This window comes from Cupressus sempervirens, chromosome 8 (assembly GCF_028749045.1).
Source record: "Cupressus sempervirens isolate cs-2001-9-10 chromosome 8, ASM2874904v1, whole genome shotgun sequence".
Taxonomy (NCBI): domain Eukaryota; kingdom Viridiplantae; phylum Streptophyta; class Pinopsida; order Cupressales; family Cupressaceae; genus Cupressus; species Cupressus sempervirens.
This window is the reverse complement of record NC_143125.1, coordinates 651,637,635-651,660,921: the sequence shown is the minus strand read 5'-3', so window position 1 is coordinate 651,660,921 and position 23,287 is coordinate 651,637,635. Positions and strand designations below refer to the sequence as shown.

Genomic DNA, 23,287 nt, shown 5'->3' with positions numbered 1-23,287 from the left:
CTCCATAAACATCGTCAAATCAACATATACCTAATACATAACAGATGAACCCCTTGCAACCTCTTGAAGTGCTCAAAAGATAAAACATTTAACAATTTAGAAAGAGTGGCTTTAAATAAGAAAAAGCATGTCAAAAGTCTCATTAGATCTTAGAATTTGTTTATCCTTACAACTAGACATGATCGAACCACACAACAATGCACTAGTTGAATAGACAATGTTTTAGAAATAAACATAATGAAATATATCATGAAATCAAAGACAAAAATGAACGTTACATGTTTGAAATATCAAATAGCATAAGCTATGGGTATATTGTTCACGAGTTGTTGGATAAGGTGACCACAAATGACTTTAAAGATCACGAAGTATTGTTCAGATGACACTCAAACCATTGAGGAAAGATGCATTCACTATTCCAACTTCATTCAACACCAATTGAACTCCTAGCAAAGGAGAAACAATCATCAAAGCAATCCAAACATCATTCTATAGAATTTTAGTTGCTAGCTCTAATTGTACATCTTCAAACCCCATTCAAAATCTCATTAGCAAACCCTAAACCCAAAATGATAAACTTGTTCCAACTCTTTTTTTAACTTAAAAAATATGATTCAATAACTAGGACATCAGCTGAAAGCCTTAATTGCATGACCAACATATAAAAAAATCTAAAACACCATAAAATCATTAGTAAAAAAAACCCACAATATCACAATCAAAATAACAATTTTCAATCTTTTTGAAACCCCTATATGCAACTCTGAAAGCATTAATTTTTCCTAAGATAGAAAAATACCCAAATTAGCTAGATACGATCTTTCACCACCAAACCAAGTGTTTTGTGATGGTTTCCATCCTTAATCAAATTTGGACTAACTTGTATACTCACCCCAGGAACATGTTGTTATATTTTCAAACTCTCAATTTAGAAATGAGAATCTAAAGTTCAATTTATAAATTTTCGGGGAAATTGGGACACTTCAAATATCAAATATTTCATTTTCCCTCCAAAAAATATCATTATGTTTTAAAAAATAATTTAAGAGCTCCCAACTCTCCCCCTCCAATATCACCTACATCTCCAACTTTGAGGGTCAAAGTACAACACTTTAATATTTATACAATAACGTGAAATAATTAAATTACTTTATTATTGTAGTGCAAATATTAAAATAATATTTATTATCTATTAGAACTTGTAAGACATCACAAATGGGAAATCGATCATGTCAGAACATAATCGATGTTAAAAAATGATGATTGGTGTCGAGTACCAACACATGCACTTACCATAAATAATAATATTCTCTAAGGACTTGGGTAAACAAAACCAAAAACATCAAGAAAGATTGGTGTCAGATGAGCACTTACTATAAATAGCAATGTTCTCTAGGGACTAAAGAGAACAAACCTAGAAAGCCCATAAAGATTGAATGTCATACAAGAACTAACTAAGAATAGCAATGTTCATCAAGGACCATGGAGAACAAACCCAAAATACCAACAAAAATCCCAAAAAAATGAGAAAATTAATTTTGTCACCAATCAACACACAAGCAACTGTGAAACCAAAAATTTTAACTTGAGCTCTTCATGTACATTGACACACATCCTCCACACCTAGGAACTTAAGTAAACCCCCGTTAATTGGTTGCCACTCACAAATCAATATGACAAAAATGGGACATTGCATGTGAAATTTATATTCAAATCTAATGAAATGTATTAAGCTTTTTGAGTTTATGATGAATTTTTTATCAATGTTTTTTATATTAACAACAGAACAAGGGTGATCACCCTTTCAAAGACATGTCAAAAAAGCTATTTACAACAAGGTCAAGAAAGGCCATTAACAACACACTAGTTGAGAAGCTAGTAACCCACCTCAAGAGTGGGTAGATAGCTCACCCATAGCATGAGAAGGAGAATGAGAGAATGAAAATGATTTTTCCTACCTTGTTGGACAACTTTACGTGCGATACTATCACTAGAATCCCCACCACAAGGTGCAATGAATGGTGGAACCCTCTTTGAGAGATTATCAACACATAGGGCAAAGTGTTGATAAGGCTACACATCTTCAGCCAAAGGTCAACACACAACCGAAGCAATAGATTGAGGAGGTTCCACACAACTTGAGGGGTTGCACCAATAACCAAAGATGGAGTAAGGTCCACCAAGTCAAAGGAGGCCAAGTCAACAACACAGGCATCATCGTAAGGGGAGTCGTCATCAACCTATGAAGAGTCATCAAAGGAAGAATCAAAAGTTGAGATAGTCAACTGATCCTCATATCATCATTAGCATCCTTCCCCCAAGTGGCAACACTTATGTGACATGAGAGAACAATTCGTTGCCAAGTGACTAGTTGAGGAGCACCAACAATATCAAGAGGGAGGCCCTCATAATTCAACACCCAAGTCCATGGTCTATCCCCAACTATGAGAACCAAACCCCAAGAAAAGGGGTACAGATATCAATGTCAACCAGAATGTGTGCTAAGGTAGAGAGATTTGTAACAGTCGAGGTATGATCCACTTCTAAGAAATGACCAAAAGAGTTATCGATGGCCCCAAAACTAGGTTTTTCCCAAAAACAAAAAAGGGGAAGATCAAGAAGATGAAACCACATTAGATGGACATTTAGTGGTTCAGTAAGAGGGTTGAAAAAGATTGTCTAGGGTTTGGTCAAAAAGAGTTGAGTCTCCCAAGCCCACAATTTGCTCAAACCAGATCTCGTTCTTCGGAAGAAATAAAAAAAACAACAACAAAAACTCCTTAGCACAGTGGAGAAGCTCAACGTTACCAGAAACTAAGGGTCTCCAAGAACTCATCACCCAACGATATAGATCTAGATCCAAAAGATTGCCCAAAGAGCACTACTTCAATAGAGACCCTTCCGAGGGAGCATTGCTTCAATAGAGACCCTCTCACCACTAGTGCCAAAACCAGAGAGAAACCCCAAACAAGCCTCAATCTAAGGTTGAGCATGGGAAACCAACAATGGAGTGGCACCCAACACAAACTCCACCCTAGCAACAGAGGGACCGGAAAAGGAAAGGGACTTGGGATGTAGGAGCCCCAACAACAAGCCAAAGGCATTGTCGACACTACAGAAGCCCTAATCGGTAGGAAGTTTCATTGCAGTGCATTCGAACTTGTTCAGACAAATAGACATTTATATGTTCAAGCATAACTAGTCGAGATGGATAGTTGAATTTTTTTATATTAATATCACTTCATCAATATTATGATATAATTATATGAATTTTTTCTTTATTTAAAAATAATAATTAATATCCATCCCTTGTCATCCCCTTAGAAATGGCCAAACAGCACCTCCTTAGGGGAAACCTGTGTCACCATATAACCCTGCCATCCCCCTCCCAAAACTTGGGGGAGCATGGTATTGATTTTTAAGATTTTGAAAATTGTAACAGTACATGTTTCTCTAGACCAGACAAATCCTTAACCCCTAAATCCATGAATATTGCTTCTGAATTTTACATCGTCATTCTATACCCACGTCCAGATTTCTCGGTGACCTTACTGATCAGTGATTTTTATTTTCACTTTAAGGTTGACAGCAACCGAAGTATTGCATAATTTTATCAAAGCTTACCAAACAAAATCTATCAAAGCTCGTTTATCCTTCAAACACCCAAAGGCCAATTCAATTTTCCAATTATGCCTCCGTGGACTACAGAAATTATTGAAGCCAATGTCATTTTTTTCTGACCACTTAGCAATTACAAAGACCAACTTCGCTACACATAAAATTTGGCTTCTGTTATCCTATCAAATCCATGCCTCGTGAGACTAGCTCCAATTATGGAATACCATTTTGGGAATCATCTGTGTTAAAATTGGGTCAAAATTATATGATCGAGACAGGGTCAGGCACTAAATAGAAACTCAGTTAAAAAAATTAAGCAAAATGACCTGTCAAATCTTTGGTTTAAATTATCCGGTCCCCTGTAGCATAAAGATCCCAAAAGATAGTACAAATCAAGTATAATACTGCAGTAAATGTGAGAAAGCCTTGGAAAGAACCCATCCATTCTACAAAGAATCCAGTTCCAACAGTGCCGATAATAGCTGCCAATGTTCCAGCAGTGTTTGACATACCTGCCCCAGAAAGATGGAATGGTAAAAATAAGCCAGAAATATGCTGAAAATAGGTTGATGTAAAATCAACAAACTCTCGATTTGAAAATTATCCATGACTATTTCATTAGTTTCTCCAGCCTTATAAACAAAAAATATAAACAGTACTTACCATGAAGAACTCCACTGTACTGAGGGGCAATCTCCTGGTCGTGTGACATTATCAAAGAAAGTATGCATCAATCAGACTATATAAGTACTAAAACATGAATAAAGGAAACTAAAATTCTGTTACAGGCGAAAAAATTGTTAACCCTGGGGATATAGGAAATGATCAAATTTATATAAGAATATACTACTATATTTGTCTACTCCAAAATCCAACCTGAAGATTGACAAGGAAACCCGCTTGGCTGAATGCTGTGAAACCAACTGCAGCTGTGAGCCATGCAGACGCTATAGATGGATTCTTGGCAGAATTTAGACCAATAAGTGCCACTGCTGGACCAAGGAAACCAATGGACTGCAAAGATGACAAAACACAATAAAAATACAGCCCCTCAGAAGGCTTGAACCAATTATTAAATAGCATAGCAAGTTTCACCACTCAGCAAACATAGCGTACAATGTGGTAGCTTAAAAAATGCGTACACCTACTGTCCCACACCATAATTATTAATTTATCGAAGTATTTATTATGAACAACTGCTACATAATCTACGAACCTCCTATCACAATAGCCATACCGTCAACTTCATTAAACTGTGTTAATTCAAAAATAAATATTTGAGATTTTTTTGTTAAACTTGAATAATATATCTCATCCTTTGATATTTTCTTGCAACATATAGATTTTGCCACTTCAATACTTTTCAAGATATTAATTAATCAAATTACAATTCTCCATTAATTAAACTGAGTAGCATGTTTCTGGAATTAACAATGTAACTTTATTTTTATAACATTTTGCATCATACTAAGTGATCCATTACAAGGAGAAAAAATAACAAATGGCTATGTGTGATCTGTAAAGTTGATGCAAAAAAAAGTCCACAGTTAATCCCAGAAACACTACTCATTTGCATGAGCTGGAAAACCCATGTCTATTATTGAATCGAACAACAGTAGAAAGTAGGAGATGATTTCCACAGCTAGTCCCGGTGCTTCACCCCTGTGAGCATCACCTAGATCCAATGAGTGCTAAGTGTTCCATTTATTCTCATGAGAGATGGATTCATGTTGAATCACTACTCATGAAACATGGGTCATCGAGTTTGACTCAAAATCACACAGTTAAATCCTGATATTCACATCACAACAGTAGAAAGATTAAAAAATAAGAAACATGAAAATTTGGGTCCTCCAATCCAAAAATTAGCACTAAATATACTGCCAAATTCTTAGCAAGGCATATTAGCAAAACTGGTGGAAAACAAGACAAGCATCCAAAAGGAAAATAGAAATGAAAGTGGTGAGGAGGAAAGCAGAGGCTATAAAAAGGGAGCAATAAGTGATGAGAAGATTGGGCAAAGAAAGTAAAAGCTTGTTAAGAGGAAGCAAGTGAAAGGCTTAGTTACCCTAGTTTGCTAGTATCCCTAAGGACCAGGCCAGGGTTTAAGCTTGTGCCTAGTTCGGGTACAGTTTGAACACCAGTTCAAACAGGGTAACAGGGTTCGATTTTCTGCCCCCAAGTTCAAACTGGTCCCATTATGAATCGAAACTGGGTAAACTATCCAGAAACAGATCGAACCACCTGCAAATTCTGTCAAAGTGGGCCCCACAAACAGTGGAAAAGTGACATTTTTTTGCATATTTCATAATATTTTGAGTTCCTTAACCCTAAAAAGTGAAACTGAAAGGCCTATGTTGGCTTCTAACACTCATTTGTGGTGTGCAAGTACGTTACTTTGTCTTGAGCAAGAACAAATAGGTGGTTGAGCAAAAGTTTGTTTGTGCAAGGAATTGGAAGATTGGTTTATGAGCTATCTTGAAGTGCTTGTGCCTCATTCCTACACCCTTGCAAGCTTTCAATGGAAAGAAGAGGGAAGTCCTTATTCCATTTTATTTTTGTTTTGTTTAAGCTTCTTTTTTTTTCATTTATCTTTCATTGCCAATAAGATCTAGTCATTGTTTTCCCTAAAATTTCATTCTCAATATGTATACAATTTCTCACCATAGGAAAAGGAACTTCAATGGGATCTACCTCTTCCTCAATTGACAATGTCAATATCTAGCAAAGAATAGAACCCCATTCTAATTCTCCTTTGTGGAAGTATGTGGATAGTGTACGTCCTCTTCCAAAGAGGTGGTTGGTGTTGTGATGTAGAAAGAAATAGTTCATATTTTCACATGGTGGGCCATTTGTGTGGATACCCTGGAAGAGAAGTAAAGAAATGTCCTAGAAAAAGAAATGCACCTGTGCCAAATTCATTACTATTAAAATATATTCAAGAGCATGAGGAAGCAGAATAGAGAGAAGAATAAAGGTCAGATACCATTGATGGTAGTAGCAATAAAACTAAAAAAATAGCAAAAGGAATGAAATCCACCACAGATGTTGTGATAGATCACACCTTCCATACTACCTCAGCTACCCTTGATCTTCAAAATGAAGCACGCCTTGTACACAAAAGAAAGGGGTCACTAGAAACTGCATTTCAAAATCAAAGTACAGAAATTACCAACATTGATGCGGCAAGATGTTTGTATGCAAATGGGTTATCTTTTAATTATGTTCGCTTTTATATTTCAAGAGGATGCTAAGAAGCGCTAATGAAGCTCCTACAAGGTATTCAGGTCCCGGTTTTGAGAAAGTACAAACAACCTTGTTGGATCAAGAGGTCAAGCTGATTTATGAGAAATTGAAGTCCATTAAGGATTCATGGATTGAGACAAGGGTAACAATTGTTTTAGATGGGTGGAAAGATGCTAGAAATCATCCATTGATCAATGTTTTGGTGGTTTCCCCTAAAGGGTCAATGTTTTAGAAAGCAGTGGATTGTGAGGGGCAAGTAAAAGATAGGGCATTTATTGCTAATATTCTCATCTCTAACATTGAAGAAATGGGTTCTAGAAATGTTGTTCACGTAGTAACAGACAATGCAAAAAATTGTAGAGTTGCTGGTTTGTTGATTGAAGAGAGACACCATCATATTTTTTGGATACCTTGTGCGGTTCATTCACTCAGTATTATGCTACAAAAGATTGGGAAGGGTATTGAGAGGATCAAGGAGGCATATGTAGACGCTGAGGACATCTAGATGTTCATCACAAACCACCACATGACTCTAACGAATATTCAAAATGTTCTCACGTTTGGAATTGTTGAGGTAAGTGAACTTGAACTCAACTTAGTAATTATAATTAAAAAAAGTAGTATCATACAATTTCTGATTTTTTGATTGTGTAATGTGTATTCTTTTTTGAAGTTTGTATTTTTTGGCTCTATTTTATGTTACAGGTTTCTGAGACACGTTTTGCATCGAATGCAATCATCTTGGGACAACTTATGGAAGTGAAAGAGGCACTTTCCAATATGGTAATCAGCAACAATTGGGCTATGTGGAGGCAACGCAACAATGAGAGGGCATTGAAATAAAGCTTAGGATATTGGCTGACTTATGGTGGGAATGTGTGGAATACCTCATTAAGCTCACCGAGCCTATTATGTTCATGCTTAGGTACACTGACATGGATAGGCCGTGCCTTGGAGAGATCTATGATGGCATAGACTCAATGCTTGAGAAGATCAAGCATATTGTAAATGAAAAAGAGCAAGATCCTCAAGAGACTTTCAAACAATTGCAAGTAATTACTGTAGAACAATGGAACGAAATGACTGCTCCTCTACATTTGCTTGCCTATGCATTGATGACCAAATACTATAGCACATAATATACTAATCTACCAAGAAGGCTACCACCCTAAGATATTTAGAAGTGTCTAATTAATACAAGGAGGCATTTGAAAGACTCTTTCTTGATGATGATATGTGAGATTCGATTAGGAATGAGTTCATACAATTTGTAGATGCAAAAAATCTAAGTAATGATGCTCTTCGTCATCAGTTTAGGAAGGACACTCATAGTTGGGGGTAAGTCACAAGGTTCGAGTTTGAGTTCGAATTCGGCACCAATGAAATTCGGATGAAATTCGACAAGGATAAAAATTTGAAAAAAAATTCGAGAAAAAATTCGCCTTATATAAAATTAATTAATTAATTAAATTTAAAAAAAAAATTTAAAATATATATATATACAATAATTTATTTTCATTTTCTTCTTCTTGAATCCTAAAAATTAAAATAATACTAATTTTTATTTTATAAAACATCAAACTTTAGAAACAAAATAAAATCACCAATTATATTAATTAAAACATAAAATAGAAATACATTAGTTTTTTATTTGAACTTTACACAACATAATGAAAACTATTAAAAATAATCAAATTTTGAATTTGTTGACACATTAATGTAATAATAAATAAATTGTATACTAAATATTAATATTGTAATCAAAATTAATAAAGATAAACCTTATAATAATAAATAAACTTAAATCTTTAACTACTAATAAGTAAATAAAACTAACATAAAATGAAATGTATCTTAAAAATCTAAAAATAAATGGAAGACCTAATATATTATTCTTCCCATGGCCATGGAAAAGCTCGAGTGAGAAAAATCTATTTGCGGTCAAATATTCTTCCTCCACTATGCATGACTTTCTTACCCGTCTCCAAGTCGATAGCAGCATACGTACTTCACACTGCACAATCTAATTTGCTAGCAAAGAGATGAAAACAGCCCAGGCGGAGAAGAGACGGAAACTATGGTGACGACAACCCGGGCGGAGAACAGATGACGACAGTGGCGATGGAGCTCAGGCAAAGAAACAAAATAAATCTTTTTCTTTGTGAACTGAGGCCATTATTTAAGAAAACCAGAACCTTTTTTTCCTGCTGTACGAACTTAATCCGAATTTATACACATGTTTAATATTTTTTCTAGGTTCGCCGAATTTCGAACTTGAAGCTGAAAATTCGGCGAACCTTGTGACTTAGGTTGGGGGTACCTCTATGGCCAAAGATTCCAAACATTGCAGCCCCTTGCAATCAAAGTGATACACAACTAAGTGTAATTTTTTTTTTAAAACTTACTATTAGTTTACTTTGTCTTCATAAATTGCTAGAAATTCTAAGATTCAAGATAACATAATTTAAATTTTATTTTAATTGTTTACTTGGTCATGTCTACATAGGTTGCTAGTTCATCTGTATCAGAAAGAAATTGGAGCATATCTTCTCTTATTTACTTAGTGAAGTGCAGTAGATTGCAATCAAAAAGAACGAAGAACTTGGTATTTGTGCTTTACAACTTGCATCTCTTGTCGCACAAGACTAAAGAACACAATGAAGGGGAGACAAAGAGTTGGGATGTAAATGTAGAGTTGGCAGACTTGGATGCTTCTGCTTCTCAACTTTCAATTGAAGATTTTGAAGATTTTGATGACAATACTATTATTGTTGTTGTTGATCCCATTGGCCTTATTTCTGTCATTGAGTCAACTAATGATGAAGACCTAGGAGGAGGAGATAATGAAGAAGAAGAAGATGAAGAAGATAAATATTAATAAATTTGCAATCCATTAGTTGAACTTAAAACAATGATACTTGAGCTTGTTAAGAATCATGATTTAATTTAATGTAATAAATCATTGATGTCGAACTTGAAATATATGATAGTATGTGTACCATCTTCAAATGGACACACTTGACTTTTAAGACCTTTTAGCAGCCTTTCCATAATGCCTTTCTTGGACCATGGATGAACATGTGTTCGGTGCCCTTTTTTCCCTATTTTCTTCCACTTTCTTCCTCATTCCTTCTAGCAATTGCCTGAGCTCTTTGTGGCTCTCTTGTCCTGACCTCTGGGACCAAGTTCATCCAGGTCGACCTGGACCAAACTAGGTCGACCTAGGTCGGCCTAGTCTCCAGAGATTGCAGGGCTCGGGGCCCATAAAATCTTGGGGGTTTAATTGGTTCCACTCCACTCTCCAGTTGGCTTGTATTGTTTTCCCACCCGAAAATTCCTATATAAGGAGGCTTGGAGGCTTCATTTTCATATCTCATTCTCATAACATAAGTTCCTCTCTCAATCTCAAGCATTCGTATCCTTTTGAAGATAAGCAAAGCTATTCAAGGAATTTAAACATTCAAGCAAGGGAGATTTCTATCAAGCATTGAAGGATCCTTTGTGGGCATTTCCTCTTCAAGTTCTAGCTTGTTGGTCATCAAGGGAGGAGATTTACATTGGAGCATTCATTATCTTCTACATTGATGCACACTTACATCCATGGCACCATGATGGGATTATGGTAGATCCATTGCAAATTGTGGAGATACCCTACATTCCTATACCTAGTTCAAGATCTACAACATATTACAAAGAAAAATCCTTATTGACAAGGGTTTTAAGCAAGGTGAATGCTAACATTTATCTTGTTTTTAATCGTTTACATTTACATTTAGCATTTACAAGGTTGATTCCTCAATCTAGGGCTTAACCAAAGCAATCCCTCATCCAACAACAAAAACCCTTCACTTTATGTGGGTAGGAGTAGGATAGCAAAATTTCGCATGCAGATCTAGAAATAACTCCCTGAGAGCTTCCTAAAGAAGTTGGCTTGACTTTGCTACAGCGGCTTTGGACTACGTCAACTCTACGGGAATCAATTCTTCCAAGTCGACCTAGTCCTTTTTGCTTTTCTAGACGAACAATTTTCGGTTTTGTTCCTTTTGTCGTTTCATTTAGGAATCCGTAGTTGGATATTCGGAAACAGGCTCAAATCTGCGACTTTTGGAGCTAAAATACATCTACTATATATTTCAAGGTGAGTCTTTTATATTTCATTTCTTTTCATATCTTTACCCTAGATCTATATCTTAATTGGGTTGATTGTATACCCTTAGCTTCTAGATCTACATTATTTAAGAAATTGATTCAATCTTACTCACACACTATCCTAGTCAAAGAGTGTGTTTCCTTGTATTGCGTTCTCCATAATAATTTGAATTCGGTATTGGCGCCCTTTCTCCTTCGGGTCCTAGCTAATCCAATTTGGGTTATAAAGAGGAATCATATTTTGAGATTTCCCTCTTTCCCTCACACACACATTTGAATGGCTTAGTGGCCCAAAAAAGCGGAGATTTACAATCTTATTAAAGTGTCTCTGTTTTTCCCCTAAACAGTATGATCACGATTCATGATGCTACGATTACAAGTTTAAAGTTTATGCCTATGCTGTTTTTGTTGTTTAAATTATTCAATCATATGATTTTATGATACTACGAGACATTTTAATTTTAAATTATGCTTTTAGGCTTCATAAATATGTATACATATAATTTTTTATAATTTTTACATGTTTTTGTACGAATGAATCTAAACTCCTTTCTATTTTTTTTTAAATTCTAGCGAACCGGTTCTTCAAACTCAAACCAGTAACTAAGGTGAAAAGTATAAAGACAAAAAAACAACTACAAAAAAAAGTGTACCACTTTTGCAGTTGTGATAAATTGCCTACAAAATAAAGCATAGTTATAATAAATTCTCAATCCTAAAAAGCTGAAAAACTTAAAGAAAGTGACTGAGCACATTGCCCATGTAGATTTCAATCCTAAGCTAGCATAGAACTATGATTTCAAGGTTTCAAAGGCATTTAAAGCAGGAGTTGGAAGATTCAGCAGTGGGATAAAGCCAAAAAGGTTTAATACTGTACCATCCCATAGAAGACCAGTTCATGTTGGGTATTGTATGGTCCATGAAATGGATAAATTACAAAGACATTTGAAGTTAATGAAGCTTGGGTCGGATAAAGAGATTGGAACAAGGTACAGACAATATTTATTCCTCCAATGCTGCTGCAGGAGACAGAGTTAAAGAGGAAAGGGCACCATACGAATAGGACATGGAAAGGATGGGCCTCCGTAGAAGACCAGTTCATGTTGGGTATTGTGCGGTCCATGAAATAAATAAATTACAGAGACATTTCAAGTTAATGAAGCATAGGCCAGATGAAGAGATCGAAACAAGGTACAGACAAAATTTAGTCCATCAATGCTGCTGCAGGAGACAGTTAAAGGGGAATAGGCACCATAAGAAGAGTGCGTGGAAAGGATGGGCCTCCATCTTCTCACATTAAATAAACTGGATGCCAGTCTGGACATCCACAAAGGAAAGCATAAAGGATAGGACATTTTCCTTAACTTTAAAAGAGGAAGAGAGCGCACAAATGGTGGATGAAATGGCTTAAGAAACAGGAGTTTTATGTTCTGGAATGGCCACAGAATATACACGAAATGAATATGTTGGAAAGGCTTTAGAAACTTTGAAGAAATGCCGTTGGCAGATATAAATTGGGTCCACAACCTTGACAGCATCCTCCCTGTCCGTGCAGAAGCAAGGGATTTTGAACAGGTTATGGATTTCCATCAAAAAGAAAAGGATAGAGAAATTTCATGAATGCCGGTGGGGGAATGGCAGAGGAATGCTTATGCCAGCGAAATTACTATGATACAGGAATGTGGCTTGTATCAATGGCCTCCACTTATCAGAAATTCATACCGTCAGCTGATCACTAGCTTGATGGCTGGATATAGTCATGATTTCTATGGTCATTTCCCTTATGAATGCTCATTGCCGGCTGATCACAATATTCCTGTTATTGGCTTTGTAAAAAGCCTTGCATCTACCATGCTTAGGTTTAGATTAGAGAAGGATAAGTTGAGATCATCAACACCACACAACGCATCTTACATTTTGGGTGTTTCAATATGTGGGAAATGCTATGGAAAGGTGCAGATCTATACACATGCGTTTACGTCGTCTCTTAGAGCATGCTTTTGGGATTATTTTGGGGCCACAAGTAAGAGGTTGTATCACTGTTGCTTATGTAGTTTTGGGCGCACAAGCTTGAACCTTTATGAGTGACATATTGCTTCATTTTCTGACTGAATTAGATTCTTGAGAGGTTGTAAGCTGCAACCTTTCTATGTATAAGTTCTATTGGGTGGCCATAAAAGGGTTGACCCACTCACACGGTTTAGCTACACAAAGCAAGAGCTTGTGCACAAATCTATGGCAAAAGTCAACATCTCCTTGGATAAATTCACAATTGATAAGACAGCATTGTATGAATAAATTTCTTGTGGAGCAAAATGAAGGTTGAACCTTTATGAGTGTCATAAAGCCTCATTTTCGATTGTGAATTAGATTCTTGAGAGGTTGTAAGCTGCAATCTTTCTATGTATAGGTTCTATTGGGTGGCCATAAAAGGGTTGACCCACTCACATGGTTTAGCTACACAAAGCAAGAATTTGTGCACAAATCTATGGCAGAGGTCTATTAATTTTAAGGATCACTTACAGATGTAATTGCATTGTCTGTATTGGTATATGCTTTTCAAATGCATCAATCTCCTCTTACATGTATTGTAAATGATACATGGAGAAACATGTCTCCTCATGAGACATGTCTATCCATTATAATTAATAAAATAATAAAAATATATATTAATATACATATACATATAAATATAACTATATATGTCTATTATATATCACACTTATATATGTAATATATATATGTATATTTATATTGGTCTCATTGGTTTAACCGACTAAAGCTACCAAAACATTAACACTCCCTCTTAGCTAGGGAGGATAAACATATGACCATATATTACCTAAATGTAATATATAGATATTGGGAGTAATGGCCTCCTGAATGTCAACTCATTTGACATTCACCATGTACTCTTTGAATGGCCTCCTGAATATCGAGTAGCAAGATGTTCACCAAGTACTGTGAGTAATGGCCTCAAGAATGTCAACTCATTTGATATTCACCAAGTACTCTGTGTAATGGCCTCCTAAACATCAATTTGCATAACATTCACCATGTACTCAAAATGTTCATAAGTTATGTGCACGCACATTCTCATAATGCTTATCATATGAACATCCACCATGAAAACTATAATCTATCACAATCTGCATAGACATTGTAAGATATCCATCATAATAGATTACGTTATTGAAAGATCGTCACTTTTCAATAACTTCTGCAGATACAAGTGACATTATTTGGAAGTCGTCACTTCCTCACAATGTATACAGGAGTTAGGCCCAAATAGTCATGAATTACAATCCTCTTGACTGTTGTAATTTATTAATCATAGGAGAATCCATCTCAACATGGTCTACTCCCTCTAAATCAATACAACCAAGATCACCGAAGGTTAACTAAACCATATCCTCTATCTTTTCCCTCTGAATCTTAATCAATCTCGCTTTTCCTACAAGAACATTCTCGAAGGAAAAGATCAAGACACGTAGCTCTTATAGATCATTCATGGATAAAAGATAAGAAATAAAAAATAAAAATAAATGTAAGTGGTTCTGAAGATATAATAATTAGAAAATGCTTATTTCTTCTTATCTTGAATTCCACTTCACCATGGAATGGCTTGGTCTCTTTTAACTCCTTTACTATTGTGGGCCCATATTCCTTATTTGATATTTCAGTATTATCCTCTTTATTAAATATATCTCCTTTTAAAAATGATTTTATCGCCTCTCACACTTATCTCACGTTCAATGTACCTCTCATCATATGTCCCTTGTGGAACCCCATGCCTTTAAGACTAGCAAGGGCACACCTTCCTTATATAGTCGTGATCACTCTTCTTATGCGGGCACCTTAATATTCCATTCATTAAACCAACTTCTATTTACTCCGACTCAATATTACCTTGAATACATCCTTTGTGGACCACTCCCTCTTGCATAGCAAGTGGTTGGTGTAATGCCAATGTTTGGGCGGAGTACAGACTCTTTTGCGTGCACTATAACCCATGATTATCCTTTAGTATGGTGGTGTTAAGTTGGTCTGCACTTCCTATTGATGGGTTTTAGACAATAATTTTTATGATAGTTGATTTCCTGAATTCTGCAAGCAAGAATCAATTCCCATATTCTTCCATCACTGCTGGTGTTGTCCAATCTAATACATAGCCACATCAATTTCCCCAACAAAAGTACCGTCGGTTACAAAAACGTGCGTTTGGCACCACTAAACGATCAAGGAAACAATATACAACAATTGTAATGTTTGCAATATATTAATAGGAAACAATTAGTCTTTCGAGGGACTGTTGTTTTTCTATCCTCGATGATGACCACATGATGGAAGTGATTGCTGCTTGGTGTGGGAGATGCAATCAATGTGATGGTACAGTCCTTCTCACAAGCATCTACAGTCTTCTGATAAATGGTGCAGTCCTAGCCCCAAATATTGATATAATGCAGTCCTTTCTTATTAAGAAAAGACCCCTCAATTCCTTATTGGTTATCCTGCCTCATCGTGGGTTCTACTTTCCGTGCTTTATTCCCTTGCGTGTAAGTGTATTCCTGTAGATGTGGCAATAACTCCTGTTCTTCTTTATTTATTTGATCTAAATCTGCAAGTAAGGCTCTGATCATGTTAATTTTAAGGATCACTTATAGATGTAATTGCATTGTATGTATTGGTATATGCTTTTCAAATGCATCAATCTCCTCTTATATGTATTGCAAATGATACATGGAGAGACATGTCTATCCATTATAATTAATAAAATAATAAATATATATAATATCTCATATATAAAATATATATATATATATGTCTATTATATATCACACTTATATATGTATATTTATATTGGTCTCATAGGTTTAACCGACTAAAGCTACCAAAACATTAACAAGGTCAACCCCTCCTTGGCTAAATTCACAATTGATAAGTCAGCATCGTATGAATAAATTTCTTGTGAAAGCAAAATGATAGTTAATATAGAATAATGCAAACTTTTATATCAATGAGGAACTGCTCATAAACAACTAAGAAATCAGAAAAATGACCAATGATCGGATGATGTCGAAACTAAAATCCTCATATAATGATCTGATGGATATAGTGTTGTCATTGCCTTGAACATGAATGGTTCATGTTGAAAGTGTGGTGTCCATTCAAATTTAACACTTACCAATTGATAATGTTGCAATGTAAAAGTCTGGTTTACCATATAATCTAACCAATGGAACTTATAGCAAAGTTGTTTAGAATGGTTTTGAAGAGAAAAATGGACAGTTGTTTTACCTAGGGTACTTCAAAAGAACTTAAACTTGTAGCATCAGGTTTCTAAAACATAGTCATATGACCTCACACTACTTTTATTTTGGTATTAAAAGAATAGTTCCATGCAATGGTTTTGTGTGTAATATGTATCCCTAAAGCTGATTTAAAATATGTCTAAATTGTGTATAATGAAGCGTAGATTGCATAATAGACCTTTCAATTCCAAAAAAAAAGTTGGTATTTGTTAAGTCAACGGACTATTAAGTTTATTCAGTGTTGATGTGAGTTTTGTTCCACTACAACATGCAGAATCAAATATCCAATGTTTCGAGGAGAAACATCAATCACTCAATCCCCTCTTCATATAAGGTCGTCTCTCATGCTAAACTTGCAAAGTGAGATCATGAAATGACTTCAAGGTTCCTTCATTTGTGGATACTCACTCAGTGAAATAATGTGATTTGTTGGTAATCAGTTGATGGACTTACACTCTTCATTCAATGGATATATACTATTTGCACTTCGAAAGATCTAGCTTCACAATGTGTAATGAAAATATAGGTTATAATTTTCCAACTCGTGAACTCTCAACTTAAATTTAACTCCTACTTCTACTTCTAACTATGAATGGAAGGAATCATAGATGGACTTGGACTCCACTAGATGTAATCTCGCGAGGGACTCCACCCATCTAGTGCAAGCTTCTAAGGAACACTCAAATGATTTCCAAATTGATATCTCCTCTCCAATACCATCAAACCAATGCAAACTAAAGAATCATCATCCATTGAAGTTAAGTGTGTTCAATCATCGGCTTACCACACAAGGCACACTTACAATCAGCAAGAGGCTAGTGGCCTAGATTTGCTTAGGCCATACAAGTAAACATCCACAACACTTTTATCCAGCTAAACTACTTCAACAAGAACACTAATCTACTCCAAGAGAAAGATTAAGGAAACCATGCAACACATCAAAGCAATATTAAGTTATTCACCATGAAGAATCAACAATGAATCATCCATTACTTCAAAAGCATTTGATGCATGAGATCCTAAGTGTAAGGGTAATCTTGCATCACCCAAAAATATTTATGTTTATGTCATTTTCAATAAGGGTTGTTTCAATGCAGAGTTACTATTTGTCGAAACTTACTACTTTTAGTAAGTCGGTCATATGAGCTCAGAATGTTCTAATTTCATAGGTGGAGGTTCATCTTAGTTATATCAGCTTGCCAATTGAGCTTCATTGTCATATCATATGTATTGCAAAAGTTATTGAGGTTTTTGTGTACAAAATCTTTGAGCTCAATTTTGAAGGCTTAAATGGCTTCGAAACAAGGTTGAACCTCAACTAATAACACTTACACAATCAAAGCATTGTAGATCAAGAGATGTCGTTTCCAAAAAGTGGTTACAATAGCCAATCAGAACTACAATTTGAAAGTTATGGCCTTCAGAAGTTGGGCTACCTAAAATTATAATTTGTAATTGTTTTGAGCCAACTCTACGTAATAAATATGAAAATTATAATTATTTGGGGATCGGTTGGCCTCAAGGTTTAGGGTTAAATGTCTAGAACCTTCCCGAGCAATGGAAAATAGCCTATATAAGAAAGGCTTGTGGGATTGTCTAGGGTAGTTATGGGTGGTAGTGCATAGCTCTGTCTTGCAGAACATTGTAGAGAAAGCGCCCATGTGGCTTTGCATATTGTATTTCTGAAATTTGTAATTCCATACTAATACTTCGTGTTCTTAAATTTTTTGTTGAGTCTCTATTTCTAGTATGTGTTCAAGGGGAGCACCCTTCATCAGCATCATAGCAACAATTTGATCAAGTCTCTCCCTTAGTTAACTTACTCTAGTCTACTCTTAATTCTCTAGCTTCTCTAATGAATCTAACTTTCTAACCCCTTGCAAATGAGGAGGCCTTGGCATTTTCTAGTAGTTTCATTACAACGAAGGGACAAGATCAATTGAAGATCAAGGGCCAAGATTTAACCCCACAAACCCTAATTTGGGGTTGCCAAATTTACAACCAATTACATGACACCAAAGCATGGCCAATAAGAAAACTACAATGATTTTCCAACCAATGGGAAAAATAGGACACTTGGCATGTTGTGATTGCTTGTGCTTGAAAGTGTGATTTTGTGATTTAAGAAAACAGCTCAATGCCAGCTCATTATTCTTATCTTGTTAATCTATTTAATCCTTTGATGAAGAGAAAATATCTCTTGATACTCAACATCTCTAACTTTGATTAACTCTTCTGAAACTATTGTTCCTTGAGGATGAAGGCGATGCCTTCTATCACTTCATCTTTTGAATTTTCTCCATCCTTTGAAATCATTCCTCGTGACTCAACATATCTAACTTTGATTAACTCTTCTGAAACTATTGATTCCTTGAGGATGAAGGTGATGGCCTCTATCACTTCATCTTTTGAATTTTCTCCATCCTTTGAAATCTTTCCTCATGACTGAACATCTCTAACTTTGATTAACTCTTCTGAAACTATTGATTCCTTGAGGATGAAGGCAATGGCCTCTATCACTTCATCTTTTGAATTCTCTCCATCCTTCAAAATCTTTCCTCATGGTCTGACTTGAAATTGATCATACTCAATTGCATTTGTGGAATTGATAAGGTTGTCTCCATGTCCACCTTGATCTCAATCTAAACTTGCATTTTAATTTTTCTTGATGCTGAACTTTCCTTCCCACTTGCAACCTTGAGCTTGAACTTGAAATGGCCTTCCTTCTGCAGCATCTGATCAGAGTCTCGAGCATCACCTTGTCTTCTAACTTGTTCACCTTGCAAAAGAAGAAAGGGAAATGTATTCTAGTCATGATAGAAATCTGAATGGCTTCACAAAATAAAATTGCATCAGAATGAAAGGTCCCTGATTATGCATCAACAAACCACTCTCTCTCCTTGTCAATCTTAGAGGTGGAATAATATTGAAGTCTGCAAAACTAGATGAATATTTCAATGATTATAAAGCCCAGATTTGTTGATTTTTTTACACTCCTCATGTCATGTCCCCATTTTGGAGGCAATTTGATTTAATTAATTTAATTAATTAGGATGTCCAAAATAATGAATATTTTATGAGGATGACTAATTAATTATTTTAATTAAATAAATAAGTGGTATTAAGTTAATTATTTATAAAGTTATCAAATAAATAAATATTAAAAGGTAACTTTATATTTAATTAATTTAATAAAGTGACTTGAATTATAAAATATTTTTTATAAAGTCACTTAATAGATAAAATAAAATAATGTTCTAGAAGTTTCTGGAGAAAGTGGAGAAAAAGAATAAATAGGCACCCTGGGCTTCATTCTAATCATCCAGTTATTTATTTCTCTCTTGACATCAAATTGTGATTCAATCACATAGTCTATTGTGGAGCCAAGTGGTTTCAGATAGTCAGTTGATCTTTGGGAACGAAAACTCCCTTGGATTAGCATAACTGAGGAAGTGAAATATCTTCTGAAGGGTTGCACATTTGGAGGTGATACTTCAGTCACTTCAGCTAGGGCATCATTGGGCCTAAGGCCATTTTCAGCATTTCAGCATTTTAGGAGGCAATTTTTAGCAGGGCCGAAATTATTGGAGGTCATTTCTAGCAGGTCTGAAATTACAGGAAGCCATTTTAAAGCAGACCCGAAAAAAGCAGGCAGAAAAAGCAGTCCGAAAAAAGCAGGCCGAAAAAACAGACCCGAAAAAAGCAGTCCGAAAAAAGCAGGCCGAAAAAGCAGACCCGAAAAAGCAATTCGAAAAAGCAAAAACGAAAAAAAAGCAAATCCGGAAAAAGCAAGTGAAAAAAGAAGATCGGAAAAAAGCAAAGCAGAAGGGGCAGCATTGTAGAAAATTATTACAGCCATCTACAATCAGGTTCTTCTCTTCTCATTTGGCATATTTTCTAAGAAAAGTAGGTTTTCAGTTGAGTACAAAATATAGCTTCAGCACTTCACTATTTCCATATTGTACTTGCCTTTGTTTGCCATTTGGCATTATTGGTATCAAAGGAAGGTTAGGATTTTGCAATTGAAAGAGCGTTGTAATTTTTAGATTATCTATATTGCAACCCTAGAGTTGATGATCAGCTTATTAGTTTGCATTCCAATTGTTTGACAAAATGTCAATTGGCTGTAAGTTCTCTTTTTGGCATAAATAATGTTATAATTTTGCATACTAAGTGTTTATATTAATGCCACTTGGTTGTAAGTGCATTAATGCCATCTTAGGTTGCATCCAAAGTATTTGTCTTAATTACTAGTTGCTGTAGCTGCATATTGCAAGTAGTTTAAGTCACATATTTGTATTGAATATTGTCAAATTAGTTGCACATTCATGTTAGGTCATTGTTTAGACAATCTGGAGTCTTTTTGTAAGCATTCACTTTGATGCAAATCGAAACAAGAGTCATTGCCGCAATCTGAAAAGTTATATCAGTCATATGGCCCCTTGTATGCAAAGTGTTTGACAAAAATTTTCGAGCCTTCAATCAGCATTTTAAGGTCGGAATTGAGCAAGACCATTACAGTGGTATCAAAGTTTGCTTGCAAAGTGTTTGACGAAATGTCAAACAACTGAAGTATAAGGATTTTTTGTGATTGAAGAAGTTATAACCTGTTGGGGTTATTACACCTCATCTCTGATTTTGAAGGAAATCTGCCTGAGATGTTCAGAATTGGTGTTCTTGAAGCCCTTAATTATTGACAAAAGAGGATTCATTCCTCCAATGTGATCTGTTGTCTTAGGGAGCTACTTCGCTGCCTTTCATGGAGGAATCTCTTCATTTAGCAGAGGTAGTTTACTGCTTATTTGACGTGAAGATGAAATGATTTAGTCTCCTTATATAGGCAACTTGGTGGACTGAAAGGTCATGAACATAGAGAGGGCCAACTGAGCCTTGGATTAATAAACTTAATTAAGTAAATTGCTTGTCTGTGGGGCTGACTTGTAACGGGGTGATGATTTCAATCAAAAGTTTGATCTCCCTTCAAAACCAATGCCACTTTGAATGCCTAGGCGGACCACTTGCATGGGGAGGGATTTAGAGTTTTTTAGAGGATTTTTAATGATTAGCAGAAATCCTCTGATCAAAGGATTTCCACCCACAACTTATGCACATGGGCAGATCAACAATCTCTTTTAACACCACCATATTGCACTTTTGGATCTTAATTTCAATCATGACTCCTTGCTCCTCCTCGTGAACTTGAAATCCCATAAAAAAGGAAGATCAATGCTAAGCAAAGATTTTAAAATTAGAGGATTTTGGGGGCAAAAATTCTCTAATCAGAGGATATCCGCCACCCTTGGCTTCTCTTTATTTGCATCATTACTTTGAAACTTGCCTTTCCTACATCATTTGGTAGCCTCTTTTCATAATTTTTTGGCTTGCACTGTATGATCCAATCTTCTCTCAACTTAACTACCTTGCAAGGGGGGCGGAACTTTCGAGCTTAGAGGATTTTTGGGGCGGAAATCCTCTGATTGGAGGATTCGTACTTAGCTGTTTCCTCATCACTCAAAACTCGTCTTATTTGATACAATTTTCCTTCACTCCTACTTCTCATCCTTTATTTTTTCTTAGGACAGATATGGGGGAAGTGGAATTTTGCAAGTTAGAGGACTAGAGGGGGTGGAATTCCTCTATTTAGAGGATTTTCTCCACCCAATTAGGCCCCTTTCTTACCTCAAATTCGCCTCTCCTGCCTGCCATTTTAGCACATTTTTCACATAGTCTAGACTCCATACTGATGGAGCCCTAATTTTAGTCTCCATTTTTATTGTGAAGAGTGAGCAAAGATGGAAACTTAGTATTGGTAAAGAAACTAAGGTTACTGGAAAGATATGAAATAACACCTAAAATATAGCAACAATATTGTACCACTGAGATCACATACATATATCTCCAATATTAAGCCCAAATACCCAACCATCCAAGAATACTTTACCAGGACTGTCAAGCAGATATGTTTGAAGCAAATAGAAAGCAAGCGGTATCCAAAGATTTTCAAGCCCACATTGGATAATAAGGGATGTAACGCAGGACAGCAGGTTTTCTGATCTATTGAGGGACTATACACAACTTCATTGATTTGTCCTATGTGAAGAATTATGTTATGTATGGTGTCTTCTGAGCACGGACAGCAAGTGGCATGATTTTGCATTGCTACTTGCGTTCCATAGGTAATTATGACTTTGGGTAATTGCTCCCTTACCAATGACTTTTATGTGGTCGACAATAAGAACAATATTTTGTAGTGGTTGCATTGCATAAGTCTCAGACTTTGAGATTACGCAATTAAGATTCACAGAAGATAGTTGGGTGGTGGTATTATGAGGTTTATCTTTAGATACTCACACAGTCTTTTCAGCGAAGAGGACGGAAGTGTTTTTGTCTTTTGGCACTCGAACACCGAGTGGGCAGTACAATGTTTCGCTTCAGATAGATCTACGGTTCTACTGATAGTGTGGCTATCAGGTTCACATACAGGGCTTGCTAGACAAGCACAGCGTGGTGTTTTCAGATTTACCACATGGTCTAGTTGGACAGAGGTGGAATTGATGACCAAATGTCATTGATATCAGAGAAAATTGTATACACTGTCAACTCAACATACCTGGGCCTGATAGTTCCGTTCAGTGCTCATACAGTAATCTTTCCTTGCATATTCTTTATCAGAATGTCAACTACAAGCGTACACCAAATTTCAGTCTGAAGGTGTTAGTTATAGTAGCGAGAAAGTCATGCATCTATATAACTTGAAGTTTATATAAGACGAGCAATGGAGAGAATATGGCAACCATCCCAGATTTGCGTGTCTACGTATAAGCCAAAGTTTCTATTGTTTTTCAAAGCAAATGAATATCACCGGCATGCATTTGCATATGGTTATTTGGTTCGAACTATTATGAGCCACAATGGTTTGAGATCATAAAAAATGAATTATAATACGAACGCTGAAATGGACA

The 23,287-nt window shown here is 35.8% G+C and overlaps 1 protein-coding gene across 1 annotated transcript in view; it reads right to left on the bottom strand.

Moving 5' to 3' along the window:
• Positions 1–3,647: 3,647 nt before the first annotated feature.
• Positions 3,648–23,287, bottom strand: part of LOC149544111 (putative anion transporter 3, chloroplastic) — a 103,288-nt gene continuing 83,648 nt past the window's right edge. Inside the window, exons 6-8 of the mRNA XM_089798693.1 lie at positions 4,495–4,632; positions 4,282–4,315; positions 3,648–4,130 (exon numbers count right to left, since the gene is read on the bottom strand). Coding sequence (XP_089654819.1) covers positions 3,961–4,130; positions 4,282–4,315; positions 4,495–4,632 — 342 coding nt within the window. The 3' untranslated portion in view covers positions 3,648–3,960. The remainder of the gene's footprint in view (positions 4,131–4,281; positions 4,316–4,494; positions 4,633–23,287) is intronic.